Source organism: Pomacea canaliculata, linkage group LG9 (assembly GCF_003073045.1).
Source record: "Pomacea canaliculata isolate SZHN2017 linkage group LG9, ASM307304v1, whole genome shotgun sequence".
NCBI lineage: Eukaryota > Metazoa > Mollusca > Gastropoda > Architaenioglossa > Ampullariidae > Pomacea > Pomacea canaliculata.
Genome location: NC_037598.1, coordinates 16204161 through 16230665, shown reverse-complemented (window position 1 = coordinate 16230665; position 26505 = coordinate 16204161). Strand labels below are relative to the sequence as shown.

The 26505-nt window shown below is 45.1% G+C and overlaps 2 protein-coding genes across 9 annotated transcripts in view; one reads left to right on the top strand and one right to left on the bottom strand.

Annotated features, from left to right (window-relative positions):
- LOC112571679 (potassium voltage-gated channel protein Shal-like) overlaps nt 1–26505 on the bottom strand; it is a 54694-nt gene that overhangs the window by 14471 nt on the left and 13718 nt on the right. The gene's annotated exons all lie outside the window — the stretch shown is intronic.
- On the top strand, nt 1495–10633 carry LOC112571680. Of its 5 annotated transcripts, none has more exons than XR_003100867.1 (3): nt 1495–1753; nt 4649–4702; nt 4846–6323. XR_003100867.1 is itself a non-coding variant. In XM_025250876.1 (3 exons), the coding sequence occupies exons 1-3, from the start codon at nt 1593–1595 to the stop codon at nt 8454–8456; spliced, it is 417 nt and encodes a 138-aa protein (XP_025106661.1). In that variant the 5' UTR covers nt 1495–1592; the 3' UTR covers nt 8457–10633. The 5 variants fall into 5 exon arrangements, 2 of the variants coding, with proteins under 2 accessions (XP_025106661.1, XP_025106660.1); XR_003100866.1 differs by having other exon boundaries at nt 1495–1792; XM_025250876.1 differs by lacking the exon at nt 4649–4702 and adding an exon at nt 8292–10633 and having other exon boundaries at nt 1495–1658; nt 4846–5031.

Below are 26505 nucleotides of genomic sequence, written 5' to 3'. Positions count from 1 at the left end.
ATGTCCAAATTCAATGCAGAATATCATGCAAGAGAAGAAAGACTAGAGTACAAGTTAAGAAACACATCAACGCAATAAATGCAAAAGTTTTCCAGACAGAAGTAGAAGTCACGATCAGCAGTTCTGAACGATTGCAATTTGATAATTCTTTAGCCGTTAGCGATGCAGAGAATTCGGAACTGTCAGAATTTCCTGAAATGAATTGCGATTACGAAAGTGTGAATTTGATCATTGAGCAGCAACAGAATTTCGACAGTTCCTTCTGTTCACTGATATGATAGCGTTAAAACGCCTTGTTTCTTACAGGCAGTATAATAATGTTCTTCTTTTGTTTATTGCTATTTTTTGTCTTGCAAGTCCTGGGCTGTGTGAGCTATGTTGATTAGGCTCACAACCTTTCATGTTTATTTGCTCAAAAAGCAGAGTGTTTGTATGAGAAGGGATTTTTGGTGTATAATGTACTTGCTTTGTCACATATTGCTGATAATGTTGATGTTAACAGATTTAATTGGTCCTTTGGACTCTTGCTCTGCCTGTCAATTTTATAACTTTTTAGGCCAGCTTAAACTTGTTCAAACACTAAACTTTCCACTGTAGCTGGTAATTAAAAGAATATCTGAAAAAGTGCAGCATAAGGATTGTGTTCCCAGTAGTGGACCAAAAAACCTGATAGAGATAGCCCATTGACAGCTGGAAGTATCAGTTTTAACTGGAAGTATCAATTCAGACAAATTAACATCAATGGTCTCTTTTTACTGCAACAAATGGTAATAACTGTATAATGCTCAATAATTTATTTTACTGTAATTCTAGACAGCTGGCTGTTGGCATTTAATGATGAAAGTGGTCGCAGGATGTGCAACTGGGCACCCAAATCTGTTAAAGCAGATGCAAGCTTCATTATTAGAGCTATAAAGCCAGGTCCCTCATGGCCTCTGCTTCCAGTTCACCAGCACCAGTCATTAAGTAAGTGCAATTACTTTTCGATTCATAATTAATTCTTGTGCAGAAAGAAAATAGATGAAGCAAGTGAGCATTAATGGTCAAAATGACTTCCACGTCAGGAGAAAGGAAGGAGATAAAAAGATAATACCTGGACTGTTTGCACACTATAACATGTCATTACACCACAGATAGTGTGACTCTAGTTGTGACGCTGCACTGTAATGATGTATTATTATTATTAAAAGGGAAATTCATGGTGTACTTTTGGTCTTGATTTGTGAAATCTGATTTGGCTACTTTTTAATATTTATTTCCATGCAGGTAACTACCAAGAAGCTAGCTGAATCTGCCAGAGACTTAAAGAAATGTTGGAGGTGGAGAGTGATGACATAACTACTCCCGCTCAACCAAAAAGGATAACTCCGGTTAGATTTCAATCTGTTTTTATTTTTTCTACATTTTAGGAATTTTTTTGGGTGTACACCATGGAAGGAGACAAAGCTGTTATCTTTCTTTTACTCGAGTGATGTCCCCTGGCCTAACTGGATAGAGGGGATTAGATCCCCTTCGCTTTTCGTCTTTTCCTGTTAATTTGTGTTCAAGCTTTTTGTGCAATATTGATCTGTGCATCTATAAAGTAATTTGATATGTTCCTGGATTTAATGTTGTGCCTGGGCCTCTTCTTTTCTACACCATTGTATTCCTACTGCCAGGTGAGCGCCATCTTGCCCTGACTGACATTGTGGATCTGACAGCAGCTGAACTTCACGCTGATTCCTTCTCTACATTTGCTCCATAAAGTTTGATGGTGAGCTGTCACAACAAGCTTCGTGCACAGTAAACACAGGTCTGATAGACTAACATTGTGCATCTCTCTGAAACTAGTTTGTGACCGTTATAGTGTGATGCTCCAGCGAGACTTGTCATTATGGAACTTAAATTATTTCTGTCTGCAAAAGTTAATTAATCCACTCCACCAAAGATTGACAGTTGAGCTTCCATAAAAAAATCATGCTCTGAACTACTTTATAAAGCAAAACTTTATTGACTTACCGGATATTGCCTCCAATGACTACTGATGATATTTAACCCGAGTGGCCCCACTACGTGGACACACAATAATCTGGTTTTTTAGATCAAAGTTCATTATAAATTTTTCCGTGCGCTTTTCTTTCTTTATTTTCTTTCTTATTTTTTGTCAAGCATTTAAACCTGCCTTTGATGGTGGTTTAAAGTTCTATATAAATTAACTTTATTATTATTATAATAATATGCATTAACCAGATCACATGACCTGCGTTTTCCGATTCTCTAGCACTCGGCGTAGAACGAAGGAAACTAAGCTTGAAAAGACGATGAAATAGAGGAGAAGCAAGCTACACAATAGATGTTTCTTATCTTCCAAAAATCTGACGCCAAAATCAACGCATTGTCACACATGCAAAAGGAAAAAACCTTAAGGGTTAGCCCTGAGGTTTCTACTCCATGGGCTGGCTCCTTGCTCTGTACCCATAGTGCTGTGTAGTTGTTGCTCTCTGTAGACATAGCTCTGTTTAGTGCTTGGTCTGTGTGGTACTGTGTACACTGTGTACCTGCTCTGTACACACAGTGCTGTGTAGTGCCTGTTCTATGTACACATAGTGCTGTGTAGTGCCTACACTGTGCACACAATACTGTGTAGTGCCTTCTCCTATTTATATTGCTGTGTAGTGCTTGCTCTCTGTATACGCCGTCCAGTGTATTTCTTTGTTTCTGTACATATTGTGCTGTAGAGTGCTTGCTCTCTTTATATATAGTGCTGTGCAGTGTCTGCTCTGTACACATAGTGCTGTGTAGTGTCTTCTCTGTACTCATAGTGCTGTGTAGTGCCTGCTCTGTACACATAGTGCTGTGTAGTGCCTGCTCTGTACACATAGTGCTGTGTAGTGCCTGCTCTGTACACATAGTGCTGTGTAGTGCCTGTTCTGTACACATAGTGCTGTGTAGTGCCTGCTCTGTACTCATAGTGCTGTGTAGTGCCTGCTCTGTACACATAGTGCTGTGTAGTGCCTGCTCTGTACACATAGTGCTGTGTAGTGCCTGCTCTGTACACATAGTGCTGTGTAGTGCCTGTTCTGTACACATAGTGCTGTGTAGTGCCTGCTCTGTACACACAGTGCTGTGTAGTGCCTTCTCTGTACACATAGTGCTGTGTAGTGCCTGCTCTGTACACATAGTGCTGTGTAGTGCCTGCTCTGTACAGAGTGTTGTGTAGTGCCTGCTCTGTACTCATAGTGCTGTGTAGTGCCTGTTCTGTACACATAGTGCTGTGTAGTGCCTGCTCTGTACAGAGTGTTGTGTAGTGTCTGCTCTGTACAGTGTTGTGTAGTGTCTGCTCTGTACACATAGTGCTGTGTAGTGTCTGCTCTGTACACATAGTGCTGTGTAGTGCCTGTTCTGTACAGAGTGTTGTGTAGTGCCTGCTCTGTACTCATAGTGTTGTGTAGTGCCTGCTCTGTACTCATAGTGCAGTGCAAGGCCTGTTCTGTCCACACAGTGCTGTGTAGTGCCTGTTCTGTACACATAGTGCTGTGTAGTGCCTGTTCTGTACACATAGTGCTGTGTAGTGCCTGCTCTGTACTCATAGTGCTGTGTAGTGCCTGCTCTGTATAGAGTGTTGTGTAGTGCCTGCTCTGTACTCATAGTGCTGTGTAGTGCCTGCTCTGTATAGAGTGTTGTGTAGTGCCTTCTCTGTACACATAGTGCTGTGTAGTGCCTGCTCTGTACACACAGTGCTGTGTAGTGCCTGCTCTGTACACACAGTGCTGTGTAGTGCCTTCTCTGTACACATAGTGCTGTGTAGTGCCTGTTCTGTACACATAGTGCTGTGTAGTGCCTGCTCTGTACTCATAGTGCAGTGCAAGGCTTGTTTTGTCCACACAGTGCTGTGTAGTGCCTGTTCTGTACACAGAGTACTGTGTAGTTCCTTCTCTCTATTACACTGCTGTGTAGTGCTTGCTCTCTGTACACATGGTGCAGTTTATTTCTTTCTTTCTGTAAGTATAGTGCTGTAGAGTGCTTTCTCTATATACATAGTGCTGTAGAGTGCTTGCTCTTTTTATACACAGTGCTTCCTAGTGCCTGCTCTGTACACACGGTACTTTGTAGTGCCTTCTCTCTATTTATATTGCTCTGTAGGGTCTGTTCTCTGTACACACAGTGCTGTGTAGTGCCTTATCTTTGTACACATAGTGCTGTATAGTGCCTGCTCTATTTACATGGTGCTTTCTATACACACAGTGCTGTGTAGTCGTGCTCCTAGAGACATAATTACCACAGGGAAGCCCAAGGGAAATCAGTGTCAAGCTGGCCTTATTGCACTTACAGACCGGTGAGAACTTTCTCCATGCCATCCCCTCACCCCACCAGGGAACAGTTGCAATGTAAAGAAGTAACATAGTTTCTAGTTTGAACCCTTTCATCAACGCCATCAGCTGCTTGCATTAACAGATATCTTTATCACTGATATATGTCACTAGATTAATGGACAAAGCTTTCACAAACCATAATTAGATGACGAGACAAAGTGGTAAGGAAATATTCTGTTAATAGATAATATAATAGATAATGTGTGTCCTCAGCAGTCTGTTATTATGTGGTATTGTGTCATGTCTTTAGTCTGTTATAAGGTAAAACTAATCAAAAACTGTATTTGGTCTCACAGGTAGGAATTAACCTCCTAGGAAGAAGTTCTTACGACCTTTAAAGGATGTTTTACGTGAGTCCTATGTTACCTTTGCAGTAAGGTCTGGTGCTGGATTTTTTTTAATACACATTCAAAAAATTCTCTGAAATGGTTCAATAAGATGTAAAGACCCTATAAAATGCCCTGGCCTTGTGTCTGCTTTTGTCCACATCTAGCATTACATGGATTCTTCCAGCATGTCACCCAATCCGACTGACATCAGTGCCAGACTACATGTGCGAGGCAGCACCAAACCCAAAGCAGAAGTCAGCCATGACATTGTGCCCTCGGCCACTGGTGAGCTGCTGGAAGTAGACGACATTCCCGGCCACATCGTGCAGAGAAAAGTGATGTCAGGGATAGTGAGTAATTCTTGTCCTCAGCAAAAAGGTCTGCTGAACATGATGTATGTTCACACTACATCGCACTATATGATGTCTACTGCCGGCTATACACAACACATCATGGGCTTACACCTGCATTACACCATATGCTCTCTACTTCCTACTAGAGACCCAATATACACTGCCTACTACACAGGGTGTGCTGCACACATCTACTATACATGATGTGATGTCTACTATAACCAATGTATTTTACCTACAACGAGACAGTCCAGTATAGACTATATACTTTGTATTACCTACTTCTGCAATGTACTGTCCACTATGTACAGTAGGTTGTTAGTAGTATAAAATGAAATGTACAGTCCACATTGATGTAATATGCACTACCGTAATGTACACTGTCCACAATGTAATCTACACTGTGGTGTACACTGTCCACGATGTAATATGCGCTGTCTGTGATGTTATGTACACTGTCCATGATGTCATATGCACTGTCTGTGATGTACACTGTCCACGATGTCATATGCACTGTCTGTGATGTTATATACACTGTCTGTGATGTTATATGCAGTGTCCACGATGTCATATGCACTGTCTGTGATGTACACTGTCTGTGATGTCATATGCACTGTCTGTGATGTAGACTGTCTGTGATGTCATATGCACTGTCTGTGATGTTAAATACACTGTCCACGATGTAATATGCACTGTCTGTGATGTACACTGTCTGTGATGTCATATGCACTGTCTGTGATGTTAAATACACTGTCCACGATGTAATATGCACTGTCTGTGATGTACACTGTCTGTGATGTCATATGCACTGTCTGTGGTGTTATATACACTGTCCACAATGTAATATGCACTGTCTGTGGTGTTATATACACTGTCCACAATGTAATATGCACTGTGATGTACACTGTCCACAATGTCATATGCACTGTCTGTGATGTTAAATACACTGTCCACGATGATGTAATGTACACTATCCATAATGTAATATGCACTGTCTGTGATGTACACTGTCCATGATGTCATATGCACTATCTGTGATGTTATATGCAGTGTCCACGATGTCATATGCACTGTCTGTGATGTTATACACACTGTCCACGATGTCATATGCACTGTCTGTGATGTACACTGTCCACAATGTCATATGCACTGTCTGTGATGTCATATGCACTGTCTGTGATGTTAAATACACTGTCCACGATGATGTAATGTACACTATCCATAATGTAATATGCACTGTCTGTGATGTACACTGTCCACGATGTCATATGCACTGTCTGTGATGTACACTGTCCACGATGTCATATGCACTGTCTGTGATGTACACTGTCCACGATGTCATATGCACTGTCTGTGATGTACACTGTCCACGATGTCATATGCACTGTCTGTGATGTTATATGCAGTGTCCACAATGTAATCTACACGGTTATGTACACTGTCCACGATGTCATATGCACTGTCTGTGATGTTATACACACTGTCCATGATGTAATATGCACTGTCTGTGATGTACACTGTCCACGATGTCATATGCACTGTCTGTGATGTTATATGCAGTGTCCACGATGTCATATGCACTGTCTGTGATGTACACTGTCCACAATGTCATATGCACTGTCTGTGATGTCATATGCACTGTCTGTGATGTTATACACACTGTCCATGATGTAATATGCACTGTCTGTGATGTACACTGTCCACGATGTCATATGCACTGTCTGTGATGTTATACACACTGTCCACGATGTCATATGCACTGTCTGTGATGTACACTGTCCACAATGTCATATACACTGTCTGTGATGTCATATGCACTGTCTGTGATGTTAAATACACTGTCCACGATGATGTAATGTACACTATCCATAATGTAATATGCACTGTCTGTGATGTACACTGTCTGTGATGTCATATGCACTGTCTGTGATGTTATATGCAGTGTCCACGATGTAATCTAGACGGTTATGTACACTGTCCACGATGTAATATGCACTGTCTGTGATGTACACTGTCCATGATGTAATACACTGTGATGTTATATACACTGTCTATGATGTAATATGCACTGTCCACGATAATATGCACACTTACTACGATGTAATATACAGTGTCCACGATGTAGTTTACACTGTCCTAGAGGCTGTAATGTATACTGCCCACAATGATATAATATACACTGTCCACGATTTGTCGTATAGTCGACTAGCATGATATAATTCCCACTGCACTCAGCATGCAATGATATAATGTACCACCTTAAATATGATTGCCTGTGCTGTAAACACGATACTGTACACTGTATAACATTTACTTGTACTATATATTTACCCTATTAAGATTACCATTAACTGTCCATGTAACACAGCATACTATATTCTACACTCAATACTACCTGCACTGCATTTTACCTCATGCACGATGCACTTATCTTCTTCCCTGTGTACTATTACATCATGTTACTGCATATTATTGTGTGCATGTTGTACTGTTTGTTACATTCTGTTACTGTATTTCATGAGATACAGTGCAGCACCCTGTAAGATGCACTGTGCATTAACCTATACACGATACACTTATTTTACTTTATACACTGACCTTATTTTACATTACATGCATAATGGAATTTATTAGTACATATTATTGTAGTAAAATTAATAACATCTTCAACCAGTTACCAAAAAGGAGGTCCCCTCAATCAGAGATAGATGATGGCTCTAAATATAATTGCTTGCTGTCCAATCGTTTCATCAAAACATCCAATCAAAGAAGTTGAAGCAGAATTGAAGCATGACATCGTGTAAACAAGTGTTTACATACACTGTATCTGCATACATGATAATTACAGAAGTGAATGTAGCAAATGACAGACCGCTGTATAGATGATGTACTGATGTACCCTATACACCATGTACTGTAACCTGTACATGATATACTGTAGTGCCTAGTCTACACCTGTTCACAAGACTTGGCAAGGATCAAGCTCATGTGCTCATGCTGGCTCTGATGCTCTCCGTAAAACATGATGTAGCTAATTAGCCACTAATTAGTCGTACACACCGCATAATACGCACAGTGTGCTGCCTGTTACCCCAGTCCACGATGTTGTGTACACTTCCAACCACACATGAACTCGTTCATTCTCGTGCTAATTCAGGCGAGACAATTTGCTAACTAGCATTGCTAACTTTGTTCAGTCCACCGACGAGGAGGCTTGGTCTCGCTGAGTGCATGCTTAAATATTATCCTGTGTTTAGGTTCCTGTGCGCGGGGTCTGTGGGACTCAGCACACCTGTCTTGTTAGAAGCCACTCGGTGGGGGGAAGGGGAGGAGGGCTGGTGCAGGTGTTGCCCGGGATGAAGGTAACCAAGTGGGAACAAGCTCCAAGAACTCTGGTTGGCGCCTGGACTGAGCTTTGGTAAAGACGTGGACGATGTGTTCACACTGTGGGGCCGACATTCACACCAGCGCCGTGACAAGGATCAGTGATCACGCTTGACGCCAACCAGCGTGGCTTGCGGACACCGAGTAGAGAGAGGGAGGGAAAGCATCTTTCGGAGGAACTTGCCCTCGTCTGGGCGCCATCATCTGTCGGCACGGCGCCCGCAGGCTCAGCCAGTACTCACCCCGTGACGTCACAACTGCCGGATTTGGTTCTTGGGAGGGTAACCCTCCAGCCACCACCACAAAGCTCGCTCGCGAGTATGCACGCTCACAAGCGCATTCACCGTGCATACGCTCGCAAACAAGCACAGTCCAACATCTGGAGGGAAGAGGGTGGTGGAGACACAGAGAGAGGGAGAGGGAGGGAGAAAGGGAGAGTAATGGAAGAAGGAAAAAATCTCAAGCATCCCTCCTGGGGAACCTGACGCAATAGAACCAGTTCTCGACTTCGGTTATTTATTTATTTTTTTTTTTTTAAGTGAAGCGTGTAAAAGTTTGCGAAGGTAAAATGCTTCGCACAAACTCCTTCAACTCGCTCTCACAACAGTCAGCATCAACAGCGTCGACAGGGTCGTGACCTGACACGTCACACGGGGTCTCACGTGCTGAGGGGGTGGAAGGATGTTTCTCACAAGGGTCGCGTGTCTTAGGCCTGGAGGAGGAGGAAGGTAGGGGTGTCGGTACCGTATTATGTCCGCACCAAACCTCACTTTGCGCTTGCGACTGGCATCTGTTCATCCATGAGCATTGCTTTGTTTACTCGCCGTGGCCGCAACCAAGCTGATGACAACAACTCAATGCTGGCAAATATTCCACAGTGCACCAGATGGAATAATAAGTGAATATTACAACATTCTTCTTCCAATGTAATTGACTTCTTTAAAAAAAAAGCGTTTTTAATGAACTATTTAACAAAAGGTGTTTATCCGGAAAATTAGACAGAGTGATTGTCCAACCACTTCACAAAAAAAGGTGACAGGAGCAACTCTAGTAGTTATCGAGAAATTTCACTGTGTGATGTTAGTAGTAAGGTGTATGGATTGATAGAAAATAGGAGATTAAAAGGGTGGATAGAAGAAAATAACATTGTAGAATATCAAGCAGTATTTACAAGGGATATTGTCCTGTTGATCTCGTGTTTACTGCTGGCATGTATACAGAAGCCATTTGCAACGAACCGCTAACTGCACGTGGCCTTTATTGACTTTAAAACGACTTTTGATTCAATTAATAGCAATTGGTTGTGGGGTATCTTGTGGAAAAATGGAGTAAAGGGTAAATTAATGATAGCCATGAAAGCAATGTAGGATAATATTAAAGTAAGAATAAGATGTGGCTCAATGTTAACAGATCACATAAACTTGTTTAAGGATGTCAAGCTTGGTGATGTGTGTAGCCCTATATTATTATATTATTCTCCCTCTTTAGAAATGAACTAGATGTAAAAGGGATTTGGAATGGGAAACATGGTGTCACCTTACCTATAGATTATCTAGAATTATTTATCTTATTGTTTGCTGCTGCTGATGATGATGTTCTGATATCTGAAACAGTTGTTGGATTGCAAAACCAGCGAAACATCTTATGTATTGCCTCCTCTTCGTTGGAGAAAGTAGATTTAGAGATGAGTATATAGTAGTTTTTCGTTAGGGTGGATTCTTTTATCTCTCCCCCCCCCACACACACACACACACTCTGTCTACCCTTCCTTTTCCCCTCCCCTTTGCCGAAAATAAACTGTCAACCTCAACAAGTTAGGGAAGGGACATCAAGAGTGCAGTCAGTGTTTCACTATTTCGCTACACTCATGTCACGCATGTCAATGGAATGAATTTGAGTGGAAGAAAGTTGACAATAAAATCAGAAGACTCGACCCTGGTGTCACTGGGTACCTCTGCTAGGATGGCTGGATGGATAAATAGAGATTATCAGCTTGACTAGGTATTACAGTTTCGTTGCCTTAACTCAGACAGACTTAGTTCATAGAGACCGAGTCTTTGCAGGCCGATGACAAACTTTCAACGAACGAAGAGAAAAGTAATCAGCATCAAACTTATCCTCGTGTAGTAACAGTTCAAAGTCTGATTAGTAGTCCATCTTGTCTGTCGCCATTCAGACTCCCAAATCATTTTATCACTTTAAGAAATAACTTAGTAACCAGGTGAGAGCAGTTTACATTTCAGGTATTACTGATTCGTAATGTGTAAAACTAGAGAATCCTTCACAGTCCACATTTACAAACCCTGATCTCCATTGAGTGGAAGCATAATAATAAACAGTTTCTATGAAATAAACCTTTCCAACATGTCTACCTGTTGTAGATATACCTCTTCGAGGAAGAGTGGTTGCAGAATTATGTTTTCTTAAGAATCTGCTAACGTGTTAAACCTGCTAGTCACGTGGACAAACATTGTGCCACAAAGGTCTCCGTTAGATTATACATTTGACATTATAGAAATACAATTTTTTAAAAATTCTCAAACTTTCCAAGGGATTTTTCAAGTAATCTTACAATACACGAGAAAGGTTAACGAATCCATCTGAAGTTATTTGGGAAGAAAAGATTGAGCAGACTTGCGTTGAATGGGCAACGAGAAAAACTGGTTTCTCTTTCGTGGGCATCAAGAAGACTTACAACAGGATGTGTGAATGAGAGAGTGTGTGAGAGAGAGAGATCGCAAGTTCAAACGGCCCCAGATTTGACGTCATCCCAACACGTGCTGCACGTCGTTACCGTTGCTTTCAGACGACATGGCGGCGCCTGATGTTGAGGTGTGAACCCACCGTCGGCCCACACCGCTGCCTGTAGTGTGTCTGGCTGTGTGAAGCAGCATCCCAGCCTCTAGACCGCCAGATGTCGTCTGCTGGCAAAGAATGGAACTTGGTTTGTAGGAAACCCTCGCTGTCCGAGGGTACAGACACACCGCGAGCCTGAGTACGTCACATGTGACGTCACGGCTTAGCAGCGTTTACCTTCACAGGTGACAGACCACGCCGTTAGGTGATGGGGAACAATAATAGTCAATACCAGATGATGTCTGACAAAGCATCTGGACAGAAAGTTCTCAGAAATCGTTTTGTGTTTTCACTTGCTACATAAGTAAAAACCTAGTAAATTAAAAAAAAAAAAAAAAGAGTAAGAAGTTTTCTATTTCCTACATGAGGGGAATGTCGACAAAGAATCCCCACTCCCCATGGAAGTATCTCACGAAAGAGAACTGCCAGTCTCTTACATAAACAGTCACACAGCGTCCCTGCGGCTCCTCGAGTGATTTCGACCTGACACTTTCCCTTCCAGCCTTCCTTCCTTCCTTTCTCTTTTTTCCCCCAAGATTTTCATCCAAGCCATTTTTGTTTTGTTTTTGTTTTTGGCTTGGCAAGGCAGTAGTTCTCATTCCCACGGTGAAATTGAAAATGTGGCTGATGATTTCCGGAGCAACCAGCGGAACAAAAAATAAATTTCCCAACAGAATACTTTTCCAGTTTCTTATTGGCAAGAGGATGCTGCTGTCTCGAAAACACAAGAACATTTTTGTAAAACGGTTTTACATAACATATGTGCTCGTCATGCTCGAGTTGTAACTGTTTTTGTCTACCTTACCTTCAGACCTCGCACTCCTCCCACTTACTGACATTATTTCATAAGTTTGCTACAACCTCTCCATCGACCTCACACATCATTGCTCGGGTTTATTAGCTTTTCATCATTCACACGTTCATGCGCGCGCTGACACACAAACACACACGTGACCGGTACTATGCTGGCTTCAGATTGACTCATTAAAAGATTCCTGGACCCTAGCAACACTCACTGGTCTTTTGTTGAGTATCGACCGCAACGGCGCTTGTGGAAGTCTTGAGCATCTGGAGCTGCTTGATGTCAACAGCAGCTGTGTGTGGACATTGCTAGATGACAGCTAGTGTCTGTTGGTGTGTTCAACACCTCCACCTTGCTTTAATCTAGTCTGTTCACTTGTAACACACAGCATTATGACCGAGACATCATCTAGCCAGTTAGGCCAAGGGACATCACTCACCAGCTCCAGGGGAGGGAAAGGGGACGAGAAGGAGAATAGCGAAGGCGCCAGTGGGACCTACCCCACACCCCTTGCAATGTCTTCCTCTAGCGGCCAGTCCACCATTTCCTCCGCCTACACCATCGACGTCCCTCCACACATCCCTGGAGGACCGTCTTAGTGACGTGCCGAGTGACGTGACCGAACCAGACCGCTTGACGGTGGAGGAGCCAATATGACCCGCCATTTGCTGGGCCAGCCACGCTTTACAGGGACTGTCGCCATGGAGGAGGCCGAGGGGTGGAATTCCGAGCAAGCAGCTTTGGTGATGGCGTGAGTGCTTAGTCCTCACCAACATTATTCCCCCAGGGGTCCTCTCCTCCCATCGTCCGCGAGGTTATAGCCAGCCTCGGTCTGGACCAGGGCCCTGCCGTGCAAGATGCGGCTAGGTGCTGGCTGTAGGTGGGTAGAAGATATAAAAAGGGAGAGCTTGTCGAAATCTTATTATTGCCAGCCGCTGGTGAATGACTCGCCGACCTTTGCGCTTTGCTGGGTGGAGAGCGGAAACGCTCCGCTGCACGTACGGTGCACCCATCGATCTGCGACTGGCGGCCGCCACGTGACCGCCTGTGTGACGTGGGCAGTCATGCGTGGCTTATTTGCCTTGCTGGTCATAAATAACTCACCGCCACCGGTCACGCAGTCGCACTAAGTCGCCCCCCACACCTCCATCCCACCCACCCCGAGCTCACTCCGGGCTCACTGTCGATTGATCGCGAAGAAAAAAAAAAAAGAGGAGCGATAATTATGCTCTTTGAACACAGACAACTGCCCATACTACAGAGACAAAAAAAATAGGAGCCGGTCATAAAATGGCCGCCATATCTCAATCACTAAGAGTTCAGATTTAATTACGCTAGGTATCGACGCAAGCAAGCAACTTGGAATGATGGAGCACGTGAAGCCAATATCCTGCCTGCAGCCACCAACCTACAGACAGAGAGATGTGAGCATGAAATAAGCTGTTATAAGTTGCTGGTAGTGGTGGTGGTGGTGGGGAACTAACGACCAAGTTTCAAGAACACGGAGAACTTTGGGGAAGAAGTGTGCGGCGATGTCAGCAGGTCACGTGAGATGCTGTGTGTCGGTGATGATGAGACTGGAGGAGACTGCCAGCGTCTGTCTCCAGGTTGTTCTCGTGCCGACAGAAGTTAGCGGTGGCTTATAGGGCTACAACAGCTCCCCCAGCGCCTCCGGCATGTACACTGGCTTCCTCAGTCACTCGCAGACGTCACAGGTAACCATTGCAACGGCGCTGTACACAGAAACGCAGTGCCGCGCGCGAGAGCAAATAGACCGAGTGCATGCACCTGTGAATCGTCACGCGCGCGCGTGTGTGTGTGAGTGTGTATGTGTGTGTGTGTCTCATCATCTTTGCTGCAAAAAAAAAAAAAAAATTAATAAAAACCAAACAAACAAACAAAAACCCAAAACAAAACAAACAAACAAAAACAAAACAAAACAAAACCCTCTAAAGCCCGTTTCACACTTGCTCGATCTCGCGGACACAAAACTCGGTATTTTCATCCGCTCATTACTTTTTTCTGTCGCTCGTGACGTCTACAGCCTCAGGGAAGATTCCTGGTGTCTGTTCAGACCGAAACCTCCAGAGAGTGGAATCTCATTCACCAAATGCTTCAATTTTTTTGCACATTGTGCATGAATGATCTGTGCTGTCCACGTCACCTGGCCTGGCAGTTATTTCCTGAGGAAATCAAGGATTTGCAATTGTTGCCCTTTGGGTGGTTTTTAGGTGGAAGTCGCTTCTTCCTGTCGGCGTGGCGCCACCTAGCGTGCGAGTGGAGGTCGGTGGTCACCTTTATCAGCAGCCGGCAAACAGGTAGCAGGGGGACAATACCGTTAGAAAGGTGTGTGTGTGTGTGACATCCATCTTGTGATTGTCATGAGGTATCAGCAGGCAGCTCGGGGTTCAGGTCCCGCCAGTCCTGGACCTGGACTTTTTTTTAGAAAGGTGATGTGAATGGAACTAAAGGTGAAAAGACTTGGAATGTATCTACACACTACTTTGTCTGAGCAAGAAAATCTCTCCAACATATATATATATTCGACTTCCATATACAATGTGTGTATATATATATTCGACTTCCTCACGTCAGACCCATGGTAACAAGAAAAAAAAAAAAAAACCAACCTACAAGTAATGTTTGGTCGCTGTTGGTGTAGTAGTCAATGACGATTTCGTGACCGTTAGTGCAATCACCATGTACGAACACTTGAAAGAGAGGGTGCGCCAGGAAGTGACGTCAGCAAGACAAAGCCTACAGCCACGAGATCCGCGTGCAAGAATTAAGGTTAATGAAATGATCGATGATAGTGAAGAAGCCCACGAGATGGTTGTACGGGTGTGGGGTGGGACAGGGGTGATATGTGTGCGGATTTCAAACAAACACATCCATTTCATAATCATCTCACAAATATGGTCGTGACCCCCGGGGTCAGCGCGTGTCTGTGGAAGCTGTCGCAAGAGTAACTGCCTGGGCGGCCGACAAGTATCGACGACGTGTGTGATAAACGTTGCAGCTGTGTGCTGGCCCCGCCAGGGATGTGCAAGCCGCCGCCTCTTTCTTCCATTGATCGCCGTGCGCCGAGCTGATGGCGGTGCTGCAATACTCTGATTGCGTCATGCACTGCCTGGTGTGTGCACCGGCTCTGGCTAATCTGCTGTCTCTGTCACTTTATGCTAATCTCCTCCCGTGGAGTCAGCGCTGCAACCAATTTTAACTGCCGGACTGCTACTCGGTTATTACAAATCTCCTTCATTAAAACAAAACAAAACAAAACAAAAATAAAAAAAGGAAGGAAACTTATGTTCTTTAATTTGCATGAAATTTGCAAGTCCACCCAAGCTGAGTTGTCAGAATATGAGTGTCATGACCAAGTTAATGGATCAGCCTGCATAAATAAGCTCAAAGAGATGGAAAGAACGTGCCCCAGATCTGGTACACTGGGTGTAAGACCACCACCCCGGGTCTACTGAAGTCCACGTGATGACCGACTTTCTTCATGGACTTGGATACAAAGCGCTGATGACGACGGCCATCTTCGATGTATGGTTCAAATGTCACAATCAGATAACGAGTTAAAATTTCCTAACAGTATAGACGTACCTAGTATTTAGGTTGCTAACGGGTGGTCACAAAAAAAGGTTTGGGAGGGAGAGGGGTTGACATGTTCTCCTCCCTTGAACGGGTGGTGTGTTGACAGTCGCTTGGTGCCTGGCCTGACTCTCGCCCTGGCAACTTGCAGGCACCGTGGCCAGTCTCCTGACAGGCGCTGACTTGGTGCTCACAGACACGTCTGCTTGTGCCTGTTGCAGTTCTCGTCTTCAAGGTTATCGATCAACAGTTTCGAGTAACGGCCAGCGCGTGGCGGGAGGGAGGGTTAGTCAGGGTAGGGGGAGTGGGGAGGCCGATGTAAGCGGCAGAGGGTCGATATGGCGCCGTTGTAAGGAGCACACCCGCCTTTTCCCCCTACTCCCTCCCACCTCTCCTCCCACCCACACCCTGGCCCGTTGTAAGGAGCTCACCCGCCTCTTCTCCCCCCCACTCCACCCCTCCCCGCCCTCCCACACCCTGGCCCGTTGCGAGGATTACACTCCGCACCACCGAAAGCCGGTCGGAACGCGGGGCCTTAATTGAGGGATCCGTCCAGGTCTCAGCCTGGTTCAGGCAGTCAAAGGTGTGTTCTTAATCAAAAGCCGATTAATCACAAACTGCTTTCTTGTTGATCGCTGATCGAGATTCCACGTCTTCATTTGTCCCAACCTAACGGCTGACGATGTCAAGATGGCTGTTGGCGCCTGTGGGACTGATTTCGCAGACTTCTTTGTTCCAGGAGTTTTTTCTCAGTTAGTAGTTACAAAAAAAACAACAACAAAAAAAACAATAAATAAATAAAAAAATAATAAAATAATAAAAAATAAATAAATAAAATGGAAACGGCAGCAAAGTACGTTACTGTCATACGTCACAGTCCGCTGGTCTCTGCACGTGTGAGCTTAACGCTTGGTACGTCACAGGCTGGATGCACTGTAGTTAGTTCATTATTATTCACTAATTAGTCTACACCTGTGTGACCCCTGTACCTGTTTAACATACATGTTTAGTGTATCACCCACTGAGCAGCAGTCCTGTCCCCCATCTTGACTCACCAATCATCATTACACGCGTACTGCTGCTGTTGTCGGACATTCTTTGTTTCTTTCAACACGAGAGCTCAACTTCAGGGATCGAGTAGTAGACGAAAGGTTCACACTTCCACCCGACATCTACAGTTCACGAACCAGGGTTCAAATCAAAGGTTCTTCCAAGGGAACTTGGTCGCCGATCCTCTTGAACTAATTTGGGGTCGAGAAGGATCGCTCCGTGAAGACGACGATGAAGGAGCACACCCCGGGCCATCCACAGTCTGGTAGAAGCACATCCCGCCCCACCCTGGGTTGGTGGTGTAAAGGCCGCTAGATGTCAGGACGACAGAGGAGGAAGTGACGTTTTTTTTCGACACGCACACTAGCCTCGCAATCGATCAGGAAGACAACAGCATCAAGAGAGATAAGCCAGGAAATGCGATACAAACCATTGCCTTGACACCCACTGCTGCCTTCTGACGCCACAGACACGAGAACTGGATCAGGGAGTGACAGAAGGAGGAAGACCACGAAAGAACGAGACGGAAATGTTGCTACCCGTATAATCGCACCCTATACCCGTGTAAGCGCACCCTAGCTACACAACCGTGGAGTCGACGTGGTTGTCAGCTCGTCCAGCGTGTGTTTGTGTGAGTGGACTGTAAGTCACGCCGACCTGTGACTGGTCACACACCACCACACACAGTTCCTGGATTGTGTTTCTGTCTTCACACAGACACGTCACCACACTTGCCCTCGAGGCTCCACCAGCCAGGCTAAGGCCAAGATTTCTTTAGTCAAAAGGCGGATGAATACAAATTACAATTATCTTCACATTTCTGTTATAGCTTTTTGGCAGATGATAACTTGGTAATTTTCATTCACACATTCACTCTCTCCTTGTCCCTCATACTATCACAGCATTCCTCAAGACCGAAAGATGGAGTTATCTCTTCCTGTAGTTTTGTAAATATATTACTGTATTACTTTAATTTTTGAAGTAATGTGTGGGCTTCCATACTGACGAGGACTGACCTAACGGTTCTTGTGGTTGAGTTGAGAGAGACAGTGACAGATCCCTCCCCACAAGCTTAATTCCACTGTGAGCTCGCAGTGACCTAGGTCACACCAGCGTGCGTCACATAAGCTCGATGTGCGTCACTGTTTTCTGGAGCGGACTGCATCTGGCAGCTAAGGGTGGGGAAACACCCGGTTTGGAAACACCACAGAATGTCTGAGCGACGTGGAAGTGAAAGTGTAAACATACCAGAGGCACGGGGAAGTGAACACGAGGATGGAAACAAAAGTGAACGTGAGATCTGTGAACATATTTTCTAACAGCAACAACTACAATCTTGTCACGTGCATCAACTTTACACAGGCATGGCCCTCGTCTACTCCACAATGAGTGGATGATGGACAGTCAGGTGTCCAGCATCCTCGTCACGCGCCATCTGTGTCGTGGCTGTTGCCGACCTGTTGACAGCTGACTGCCGGCCATGCCAGCCTCCCCTTGTCAGCCAGACTGTGTATCGGAGAAGTGAGAGAGGGAGTGTGTGTGTGTATCGCCTGATGACAGTTGGAGGCTGGAAGCGAATCCATCGACAGCTGAATGATGACGTCATTTGGCAACCGTCTGCACAAAACTTCCTCCTTCCGCTTCCCCACCCCCACCACCGGCGACCTCTGCAGCCACGAGCAGATGTCAAGGCCTCGGCATCTTGTGCCACACATGTGAGGGATGGACTGAGCACCACCTTGGAATACTCGTGATGATGTGCATCATGTCTCATCATCATCATCAGCCCCGACCAACACGTGGCTACAGGTATAATCAAATCATAACAAAGCTGTACCCACATGATCGCCCTGTAACAAACAGTGATGGAAGTACAAAGTATCCAGCACCTCCAGTGAACATTAAAGTGGTGTCCACATGTTGTAACAATATCTGTAACACTTGTCATCACTTGTATCAGTGATCACCCGCTGTGTATCAATCACTAGGAAGGCTTTAATATATTTAGTTTACATTTGTTATTATTCTGGGAAATATTTAGTAGAGAAGCTTGTCAGTCTGAAGGGGTTGTTAATATAAGTGGTATTTGTTCTAGTCGAGAGCAGGACGGAATTCACGAGTAGGTGTGGTGAATTTATTTGTGTCTGGGCAGAACATCGTCTGACTGTCTCAGGTACAGCAGCTGTGACTACAGGTGAGGCTTGATGCTTGCTGTCCACACACCACACTGTACAAATGTCAGGTGAAAGTGAAACCGATTCACAAAGCGAAAGGGGAAAAAAAAAACCTCGCGCAGAAATTAAAAATCGTTCAGTTACAAGGAAAAGACCAGAAAAAATATCAGCCACTTCCGTGTTCAGGTGTCGACAGACGCACAGAAGCAGGATGACACTGACAGACAACAGGAGTGTAGTGACAGTGACAAGATGACACTGACAGACAACAGGAGTGTAGTGACAGTGACAAGATGACACTGACAGACAACAGGAGTGTAGTGACAGGATGACACTAACAGACAACAGGAGTGTAGTGACAGGATGACACTGACAGACACACACAAGCGTAGTGCCAATGACAGGATGACACTGACAGACACACACAAGCGTAGTGCCAATGACAGGATGACACTGACAGACAACAGGAGTGTAGTGACAGGATGACACTGACAGACACACACAAGCGTAGTGCCAATGACAGGATGACACTGACAGACAAGATGAGACAACACAAGCGTAGTGACAGAATGACAAGTGTGGTGCCAGTGACAGGATGACACTGACAGACAGACACAAATGTAGTGACATGATGACACTGACAGACAGACACAAATGTAGTGCCAGTGACAGGATGTCAGATAGACAACAGGAGTGTAGTGACAGAATGACACTGACAGACAACACTAGCATGATGCCAGTGACATGATTACACTAAAAGACATTACAAGTGTAGTGCCAATGACAGGATGACACTGACAGACAACAGGAGTGTAGTGCCAGTGACAGGATGACACTGACAGAAAGACAAGCGTGGCGTCTGCGATGACCATGTGGATGTGACATGGAGGACCCACACCTGGGCGCCATTTCTTAGTGTTTGGAGGTACTGGACAAAGGTGAGTGCAAGAGACTGTATTTCCTGACCATCAGCAAGAGGGACGTGAGCTGTCAGCTATTGTAATGCATGGGTCCATCCACCTACAGTTTACCAGCCTGGTGGCCATCCACCCGGCCTGGCAGCACACCCGGTCATCACACAGTCCCGACATCACACATGGCACGAGCGTGTCTTGCATCCCCTGCCAGTGGCACTCGGCATCAACCTGGTGTGTGGTCACTGACACACTGTCAGCGTGCGTGTCATGTCGGGTGACTCTGTCTCTCTCTGTCTCTCTCACCTGGGTGCCGCGGCCCCTTGACACCGTTGATGACGTCACACGTGACCCCGTTGTGTGGCAGGCAAGCCAGAGCCAGACGGTTGTGGTGTCGGCACTAAATGTCAGACGCCTCTAAACACGCTCTATTTATAGGACGCGAGGATGTGATGAAAACACGCCAGCGGTTTGTTTGTTGCCACCAGGATTCCCACACCTTTAGGTAGTCATCGAGCTTCTCTCTCTCTCGCACCCCCGCCTCTCCTCCACAGTCATCGGCAAGATGAGGCTGGCAAGACTCGAACCCCCACCTCTCAAACACTCACCCCTATCAAATACACACCCCTATCTAACAACCCTCGTAACTGACAGCTGCACACACACACAGCTGCCTACTGACATCTCCACACGTAATCGTAACCGACAGCTGCACACACACACACATGACCTGTGATTGACAGTTATCTGACAGTTATGTAGACAGTTACAACTATTACAAGCGGAAATACCCGTTTGATGACAGGCAGCTGTACAAACAACTGTCTTGTAATGAACATTATTACAGCTGTCTACCGAATGGCAGGTCTGCAAGTCAAGGTTTTGTTGTACGTCACAAGAGTCACAGGGTCACAGCAAGTTGGTGTCGACATCAACGAGGAGCAGGGCGAGGCTTTCGCTTCCCTCAAGGCTTTGTTTCTCTGGTTACCCTGGACAACGCAGAACTGTTCTCAGGGAAAAGGGTAACAAGGGTACATGCTACAGGATACATGGGGCAAGACGGACATCCCGACCCGAGGGTCGTACCGAGGTGCATCCATACAGGCGGTGACATTAAACTATCCGCACGCGGGGGTCAGGGGTCACATGCCCACTTCAAGGTGTAAACCCACTAACAAAACAAGCTGCACACATGCACTTCCAGGTCGTAGGTCGCCAGGTGCATGCACATCCGCTGACGTGGCCCCCGAGGTCAGGTAGAGACAAAGTGAGCTGTGCTCAGGAGATGAGAGTTTAACGTTGGGCCAGTCTCCACCCGCTCCTTGTGTGCTGTTTATTTGTTAATATAAATAAATAGACAGCTGGCAGACACACCATGTGACGTGTCATGTTCACAATGTTGTATTTTGTGTATTATCAGTTTATTGGTTATAAAGTGTAAGGGGAACAAGTTTGACCAGAATTTGCCAAAAATTAAATAAATAATAAAGCAGCAAAGTAAGTAAACAACAAACTTATGTTTTTCATTAGAAATATTGATGGTGTCCGAACTCGACTTTGTTGTGATTGTGAATGTGAACTGTGAAAGCCTCCCCAAGACCAGACAGCTAGCAAGCTCATCCTCATGCTCATCCTCATCCCCCCGGCAAGAGACTACCGTTGGTCTCGGCAGACCGCCAGCCGTCCAGTCTAAGTCCCTCCTTGGTTGTAACCGACAGGTGGGGGGAGAGCAGAGTGCACCTGGGAGAAACGACCCCACGTGCTGCGGCATTTTAAAGGCAAATTTCCGTTAAATTCCGAGCAGACTACCGTGTAGGACGAGCGACATCAGGCTACTGTTGCGACCAGAGCAGAGGGCAAAGGTCAGTAAGATGGCTGGAAGGAAGCAAACAGCGCGTGAGGCGAGAGGCAGGCAGGTGTTTGTCTTGGGTGTGATGCATGGTTGCACCGGCTGTCTTCGTGACGTCAGCGTCATGGTCACGTGGCTCGTGCTGCCTCCGGGCATCCACATCAAGCGATGCTAAGCACATTATTCTTTTTTTATTTTTCTTTTATTCCCAAGTGAGCGTTGAAAATGAGGAACTGCACCTGGAAGCTGTCAGAGAGTCTGCAAGATGTCGATTAAAGCAGGAACACACTTTTCTTCCTGTGCAGGAAAGGGAACCTCTCTCCTAGGTGTACCCCGATTGAAGATACGAGTACAGGCTGCCTCCACTTCATCTCCTGTACTTCTCATCAACTTCCTGTCAACTCTAATGCAGCCACCGTGCAGACAGGAGTTAAAAACAACTTACAGAGGGGCAGGGCATGCGCAGTGATGAGATACTGCACTATGAGTACACTGGGTGGGTACTAGATGTAGCAGGAGATGGGAGATGTAGCACATGTAGCAGTTCAGTTTTTACTTTAGCTATAGTGTTACTATAGCTATAGTGTTAGTATAGCTAGAGTATACAGTTCTACAATAGCTATCGTGTACAGTTTTAATCATATCTATAGTGTATGTTTTACAATAGCTATAGTGTACAGCTTTTACTATAGCTATATCGTAATGATTTTACAATAGCTATAGTGTACAATTTTTATTAAATCTATAGTGTATGTCTTACAATAGCTATAGTGTACAGTTTTTAATTTAGCTATACTGTAATAATTTTATGTCATGACGACACAAGGCTGTGACAGTTGCCTTGAAGGTCTACTGTTTGTCGCGTCACAATACGTCACAGTCAGCGCGAGGTCAGAAAGCGGGGCAGAGCGGGGTGGCTCGGGTGGGGAGGAGGAGGAGGAGGAAGAGGTTGACATTCACACTGATGGTGTTGGCTGTGGAGTCGTCGATGCCCTTTCGCCGTCTGGAAACTCTCTCACCTGCTCTTCCCAGGGAACTAAATTTAAAACGGGGGAAGGGGTGAGGGTGGGGTGGAGGAGGAACACTAATAAGATTGATGTCAACTTCAAAGCAGCTCTCTCCACCCCCGACCGCCACACCCAAACCTGTGAGCACGTGCGAGCGCGGTGTGTGTCGGGACAGGTCTGAGAGGGTGTAATTGTGTAATTGTAATTAAGTAACTGTAATTGTGTAGTTGTGTAATTATAATTGTGTAATTGTAATTGTGTAATTGTGTAATTGTAATTGTGTAACACGGGGAGCACGCGATGATGAAAGAAATCTTCCGACTGTCTCAGTAAGTCTCACAAAGGACGGAGAAGCTCGGAATGAAAGAACAAGGAAGACACGTTAGTCAAAGATCAAACATCGCATTTAACTATTTATGCCCTGTCATTTAAAGAGTGAGTGTATTTTTAACCATGTATTTGTAAATGTCAACCATTGATCATGTTCATTATAAGTCAATAAAAACTGAATTTATTGATATTTAAAATGTTTGTATATTTTTTTTTGAGGGGACACTGTATTTATATTTGTAAATTGCGGATAGATCTTTTATGTTGTGTATTATGTGTTTTATAATGGAAGCCATTATTTGACTTTCAAACAATTATTTGATGACAGCCTGTCTTCACATGACATTACTGTGCTTTGACATTGTCTTCCGTCCGTCCACACGTCCATCCGCCCTCGTCTTCCAGCACGCGCAAACGAACTGCAGACGATGAGAAAGAAAGAAAGAGAGAAATGGCGAAGGAGAGAAAGGAAAGTGAAATCCATTTCCCTGCACAAAGGGACAAAAGATTGCCGATCTTTCTCTCTTTGCGCCAAAAACGCCGAAGAAAAGGCTTTCTCTCACGGAGTTAGTGAATCACATCTTTGCCACCTATCAATAATACATCCAGCAGCTGCTATTTATAGCCGGCAGTCGCAGCACGCGCAGCAGCCAGCATGGCGGCGAGAAGCTCTGTGGTCGATGGCAGCAACCTTCTCGTCCTTTCCTGCGTGCCGATGGTGCCTCTAGTGCATGCAGCACAGACAGACACAAGCATGTCAGCGCCATGTCGGCCCTCGGTGTCCACCGAGGGCCGACATGGCGCTGACATGCTTGTATTGTTGCCATCAGTGGTTTTGTGATAAATAACTCCAGGTATGACGATCATACAAATGTTCACAATGTTCAAACTTGATGATTATGTTTCAGGTGTGATCAATAAGGTAAATGTTGAGGCTGTTCACAAGTTTTATCAATTCCAACACTCCATTCTTGAAGTGATACCTGGATACAAACATTGACACGTGTTTACCCACACGGCAGTGCCAGAAAACCTGTTTAGCCTGTAAACATCACTATTTAATGATCATCAAAGGAGGTAAACACAGGTCGTGAGACTGTTAACCTGTAAACACTGGCCGCCAGGTACTGTCCCCCTTCACCATCGCATCCCTCCTCCTGACAGACCTCGCTCCTTGATGACAAGAGCTTGAAAGGTCGTGTAGCATCCATTGTTTCCGAATGACGAGGTGTAGCTCGGACAATAATACTTATCCACAAATGTAAGTGTAAACCATCCCTCTGTTCTCAAGATACATGGTACAAAACATGAGAGAGGCTTTATTTGTCCCAGACGACAGTTAGATGCATCTCTGTGTGGAAGCACAATAACAAAACCACAACACATGCATATCCGCTCGTAGACTACTATAGCTATAGCTACAGACCTAGGCAGACCACCAAAGATATAGCTACAGACCAAGGTAGACCTCTATGGCTATAGCTACAGCCCTAGGTAGACCTCTAAAGCTATAGCTACAGACTTAGGTAGACCACTAAAGCTATAGCTACAGACCTAGGTAGACCTCTAAAGCTATAGCTACAGCCCTAGGTAGACCTCTAAAGCTATAGCTACAGCCCTAGGTAGACCACTAAAGCTATAGCTACATAGGTAAAGCACTAAAGTCTGCGATCAGTGAGATGAGGATGTCAAGGATGGCGAAGGACTGAGGTCAGACCAGCAGAGGACGGTCAGAGTTTGTTGTTGTTCCTCCGCCATGACATGGACTTGCAAGCTTCTCAACTCACGCACAGCAAGCCTCACCACCCGAGTAGTCTGGAAATCATGGCTACATCATGGCTACATCACGGCTACATCCACCCTTGTCTACATGAATGGTGTAGTACATTGTCCTTGACTACATCTACAGTCGTCAGCCAGTGGTCATCTGTAAATGAATGTGAGAGAGGAAGGAAGACCCTCCACCTAGCCTCTCACTGTCCTGTTGTGAGCTCATCGTGTATTCCGGGGGTTGTGGGCCCCCAGGGGCAGGCGTGGGCCGGGTGCGGACCATAGGTGGCGCCACCGTCACACAAGCCAGGAGGCAGTCAGGAATGTGTTTACTGCCAGTCAGCGCCGTCACCTCTCCATTGTTTGCTCTCGTCAACAACACTCGGCAGACGGTTTACACTGCGAACCGTTACTTACCCCCTGGCGGGTAAAAATAGCGGATGTTGACAACAACGTAAACACAAGTACATCCTGTACATCCACCAAAAAACAAAAAAAAAAAAAAAGGTAACTCTTGCCGCTGATGCACAGATAACTCTTTGTCTCTGATGGCTAGTCGCCAGACATCGCTTGTCTCTGATTCACAGAAAGAGGTCAACAACGTAAACAAAGACAGCGCGTGGATATGTTTACACCTGTGGAAATATCAGCCAATGGGAGAGGCGGAGACATGTTATTTGTCATAGTCACACTACATTTCGACCTCGCTCTGCACGTGATGTTTGTCGGAGGGTAGCTCCAGAACAGAAGAGGGATGGTCACCTTCATTTGGCGATACAGCATTGCGCTGAGCTAATCCTCCCAACACAGGTTCGCATCCCACTAGTTCCACACCAACCTGAACGGTTTTTTTTCAGATATCAGTTGATACCTGCAAAAAATGCAAACCCTTGAGGTTGGTCTTTAAGTACCTCCGGTCATACCTCCAGCCCCAAAAGGCAGGAGGCGGCCCTAGGCCTGTGCAGACTATTCACCTGTACAGGGCCGCCAGATCCCAGGGGCCGCCAGGCTAATGTATATTGAACATAAAACAGAAAGAGAAAATAACGGCTGAGGTAAGCAGAGGTTCTGTCGATAAATTCCCAAAAGCAAGATGACATCGGAAAACACTAGAAGCTATTTAGGAAACATGTTTCGAAAACTTAAAACTGTTTTCAAGAAGCAAATTTAAAAGCGTTTTTTTTTCAAAAATCGCTCCTGTGTCAGTTAGAATTGTTGCACAAGCGGATGTAAAAAATTGTGGTGATGGGAGCAAAAGCCTGACTTAAACAGTTTTATCTTATTTAAAACAATTGTAGTTTTTTAAAAAATCTGTAATTGTGTTACGCAGTGTTTCGATTATATTATCTCAATAGGTTTCAGGCTGGAAAGTATTTTGAATTAGAAATGTGTTTTACAGCTGGCCCCAGACCTGTTTGTTTGTTTGTTTGTTTGTTTGTTTTTGAATGTGATCTGGAAACAAAGACTATCCTGAACATGTATTCTTACTGTCTTTTGGATGTGTTAGTGTTCAAGACGTCACACGTAACACGTAACATATATTATTACACACGCTAGTGTCACGGGTTGAGGTTGTCGCTGTCGTTGGTGTGTGTGGTTAACAATGTCGGCCAAGCTACAGGACAGTGGTAGCTGTTCCTTATAGTGTTGCTCACGTCACACAGTCTTGAAGAAATCCTGACGGTTAGTGACAGTGACAGTGACAGTCTGCGAACCCTGTTCGTCACGCGACAGTCCTTGA

What these genes read in the sequence shown, in the direction of transcription:
- LOC112571680 (XM_025250875.1), top strand. Translation starts at nt 1,593, where the DNA reads ATGTTCCTGGATTTAATGTTGTGCCTGGGCCTCTTCTTTTCTACACCA. An exon ending in CATTGTATTCCTACTGCCAG is followed by an intron (nt 1,659 to 4,845) that starts GTGAGCGCCATC and finishes GTCCACATCTAG; the next exon opens with CATTACATGGATTCTTCCAG.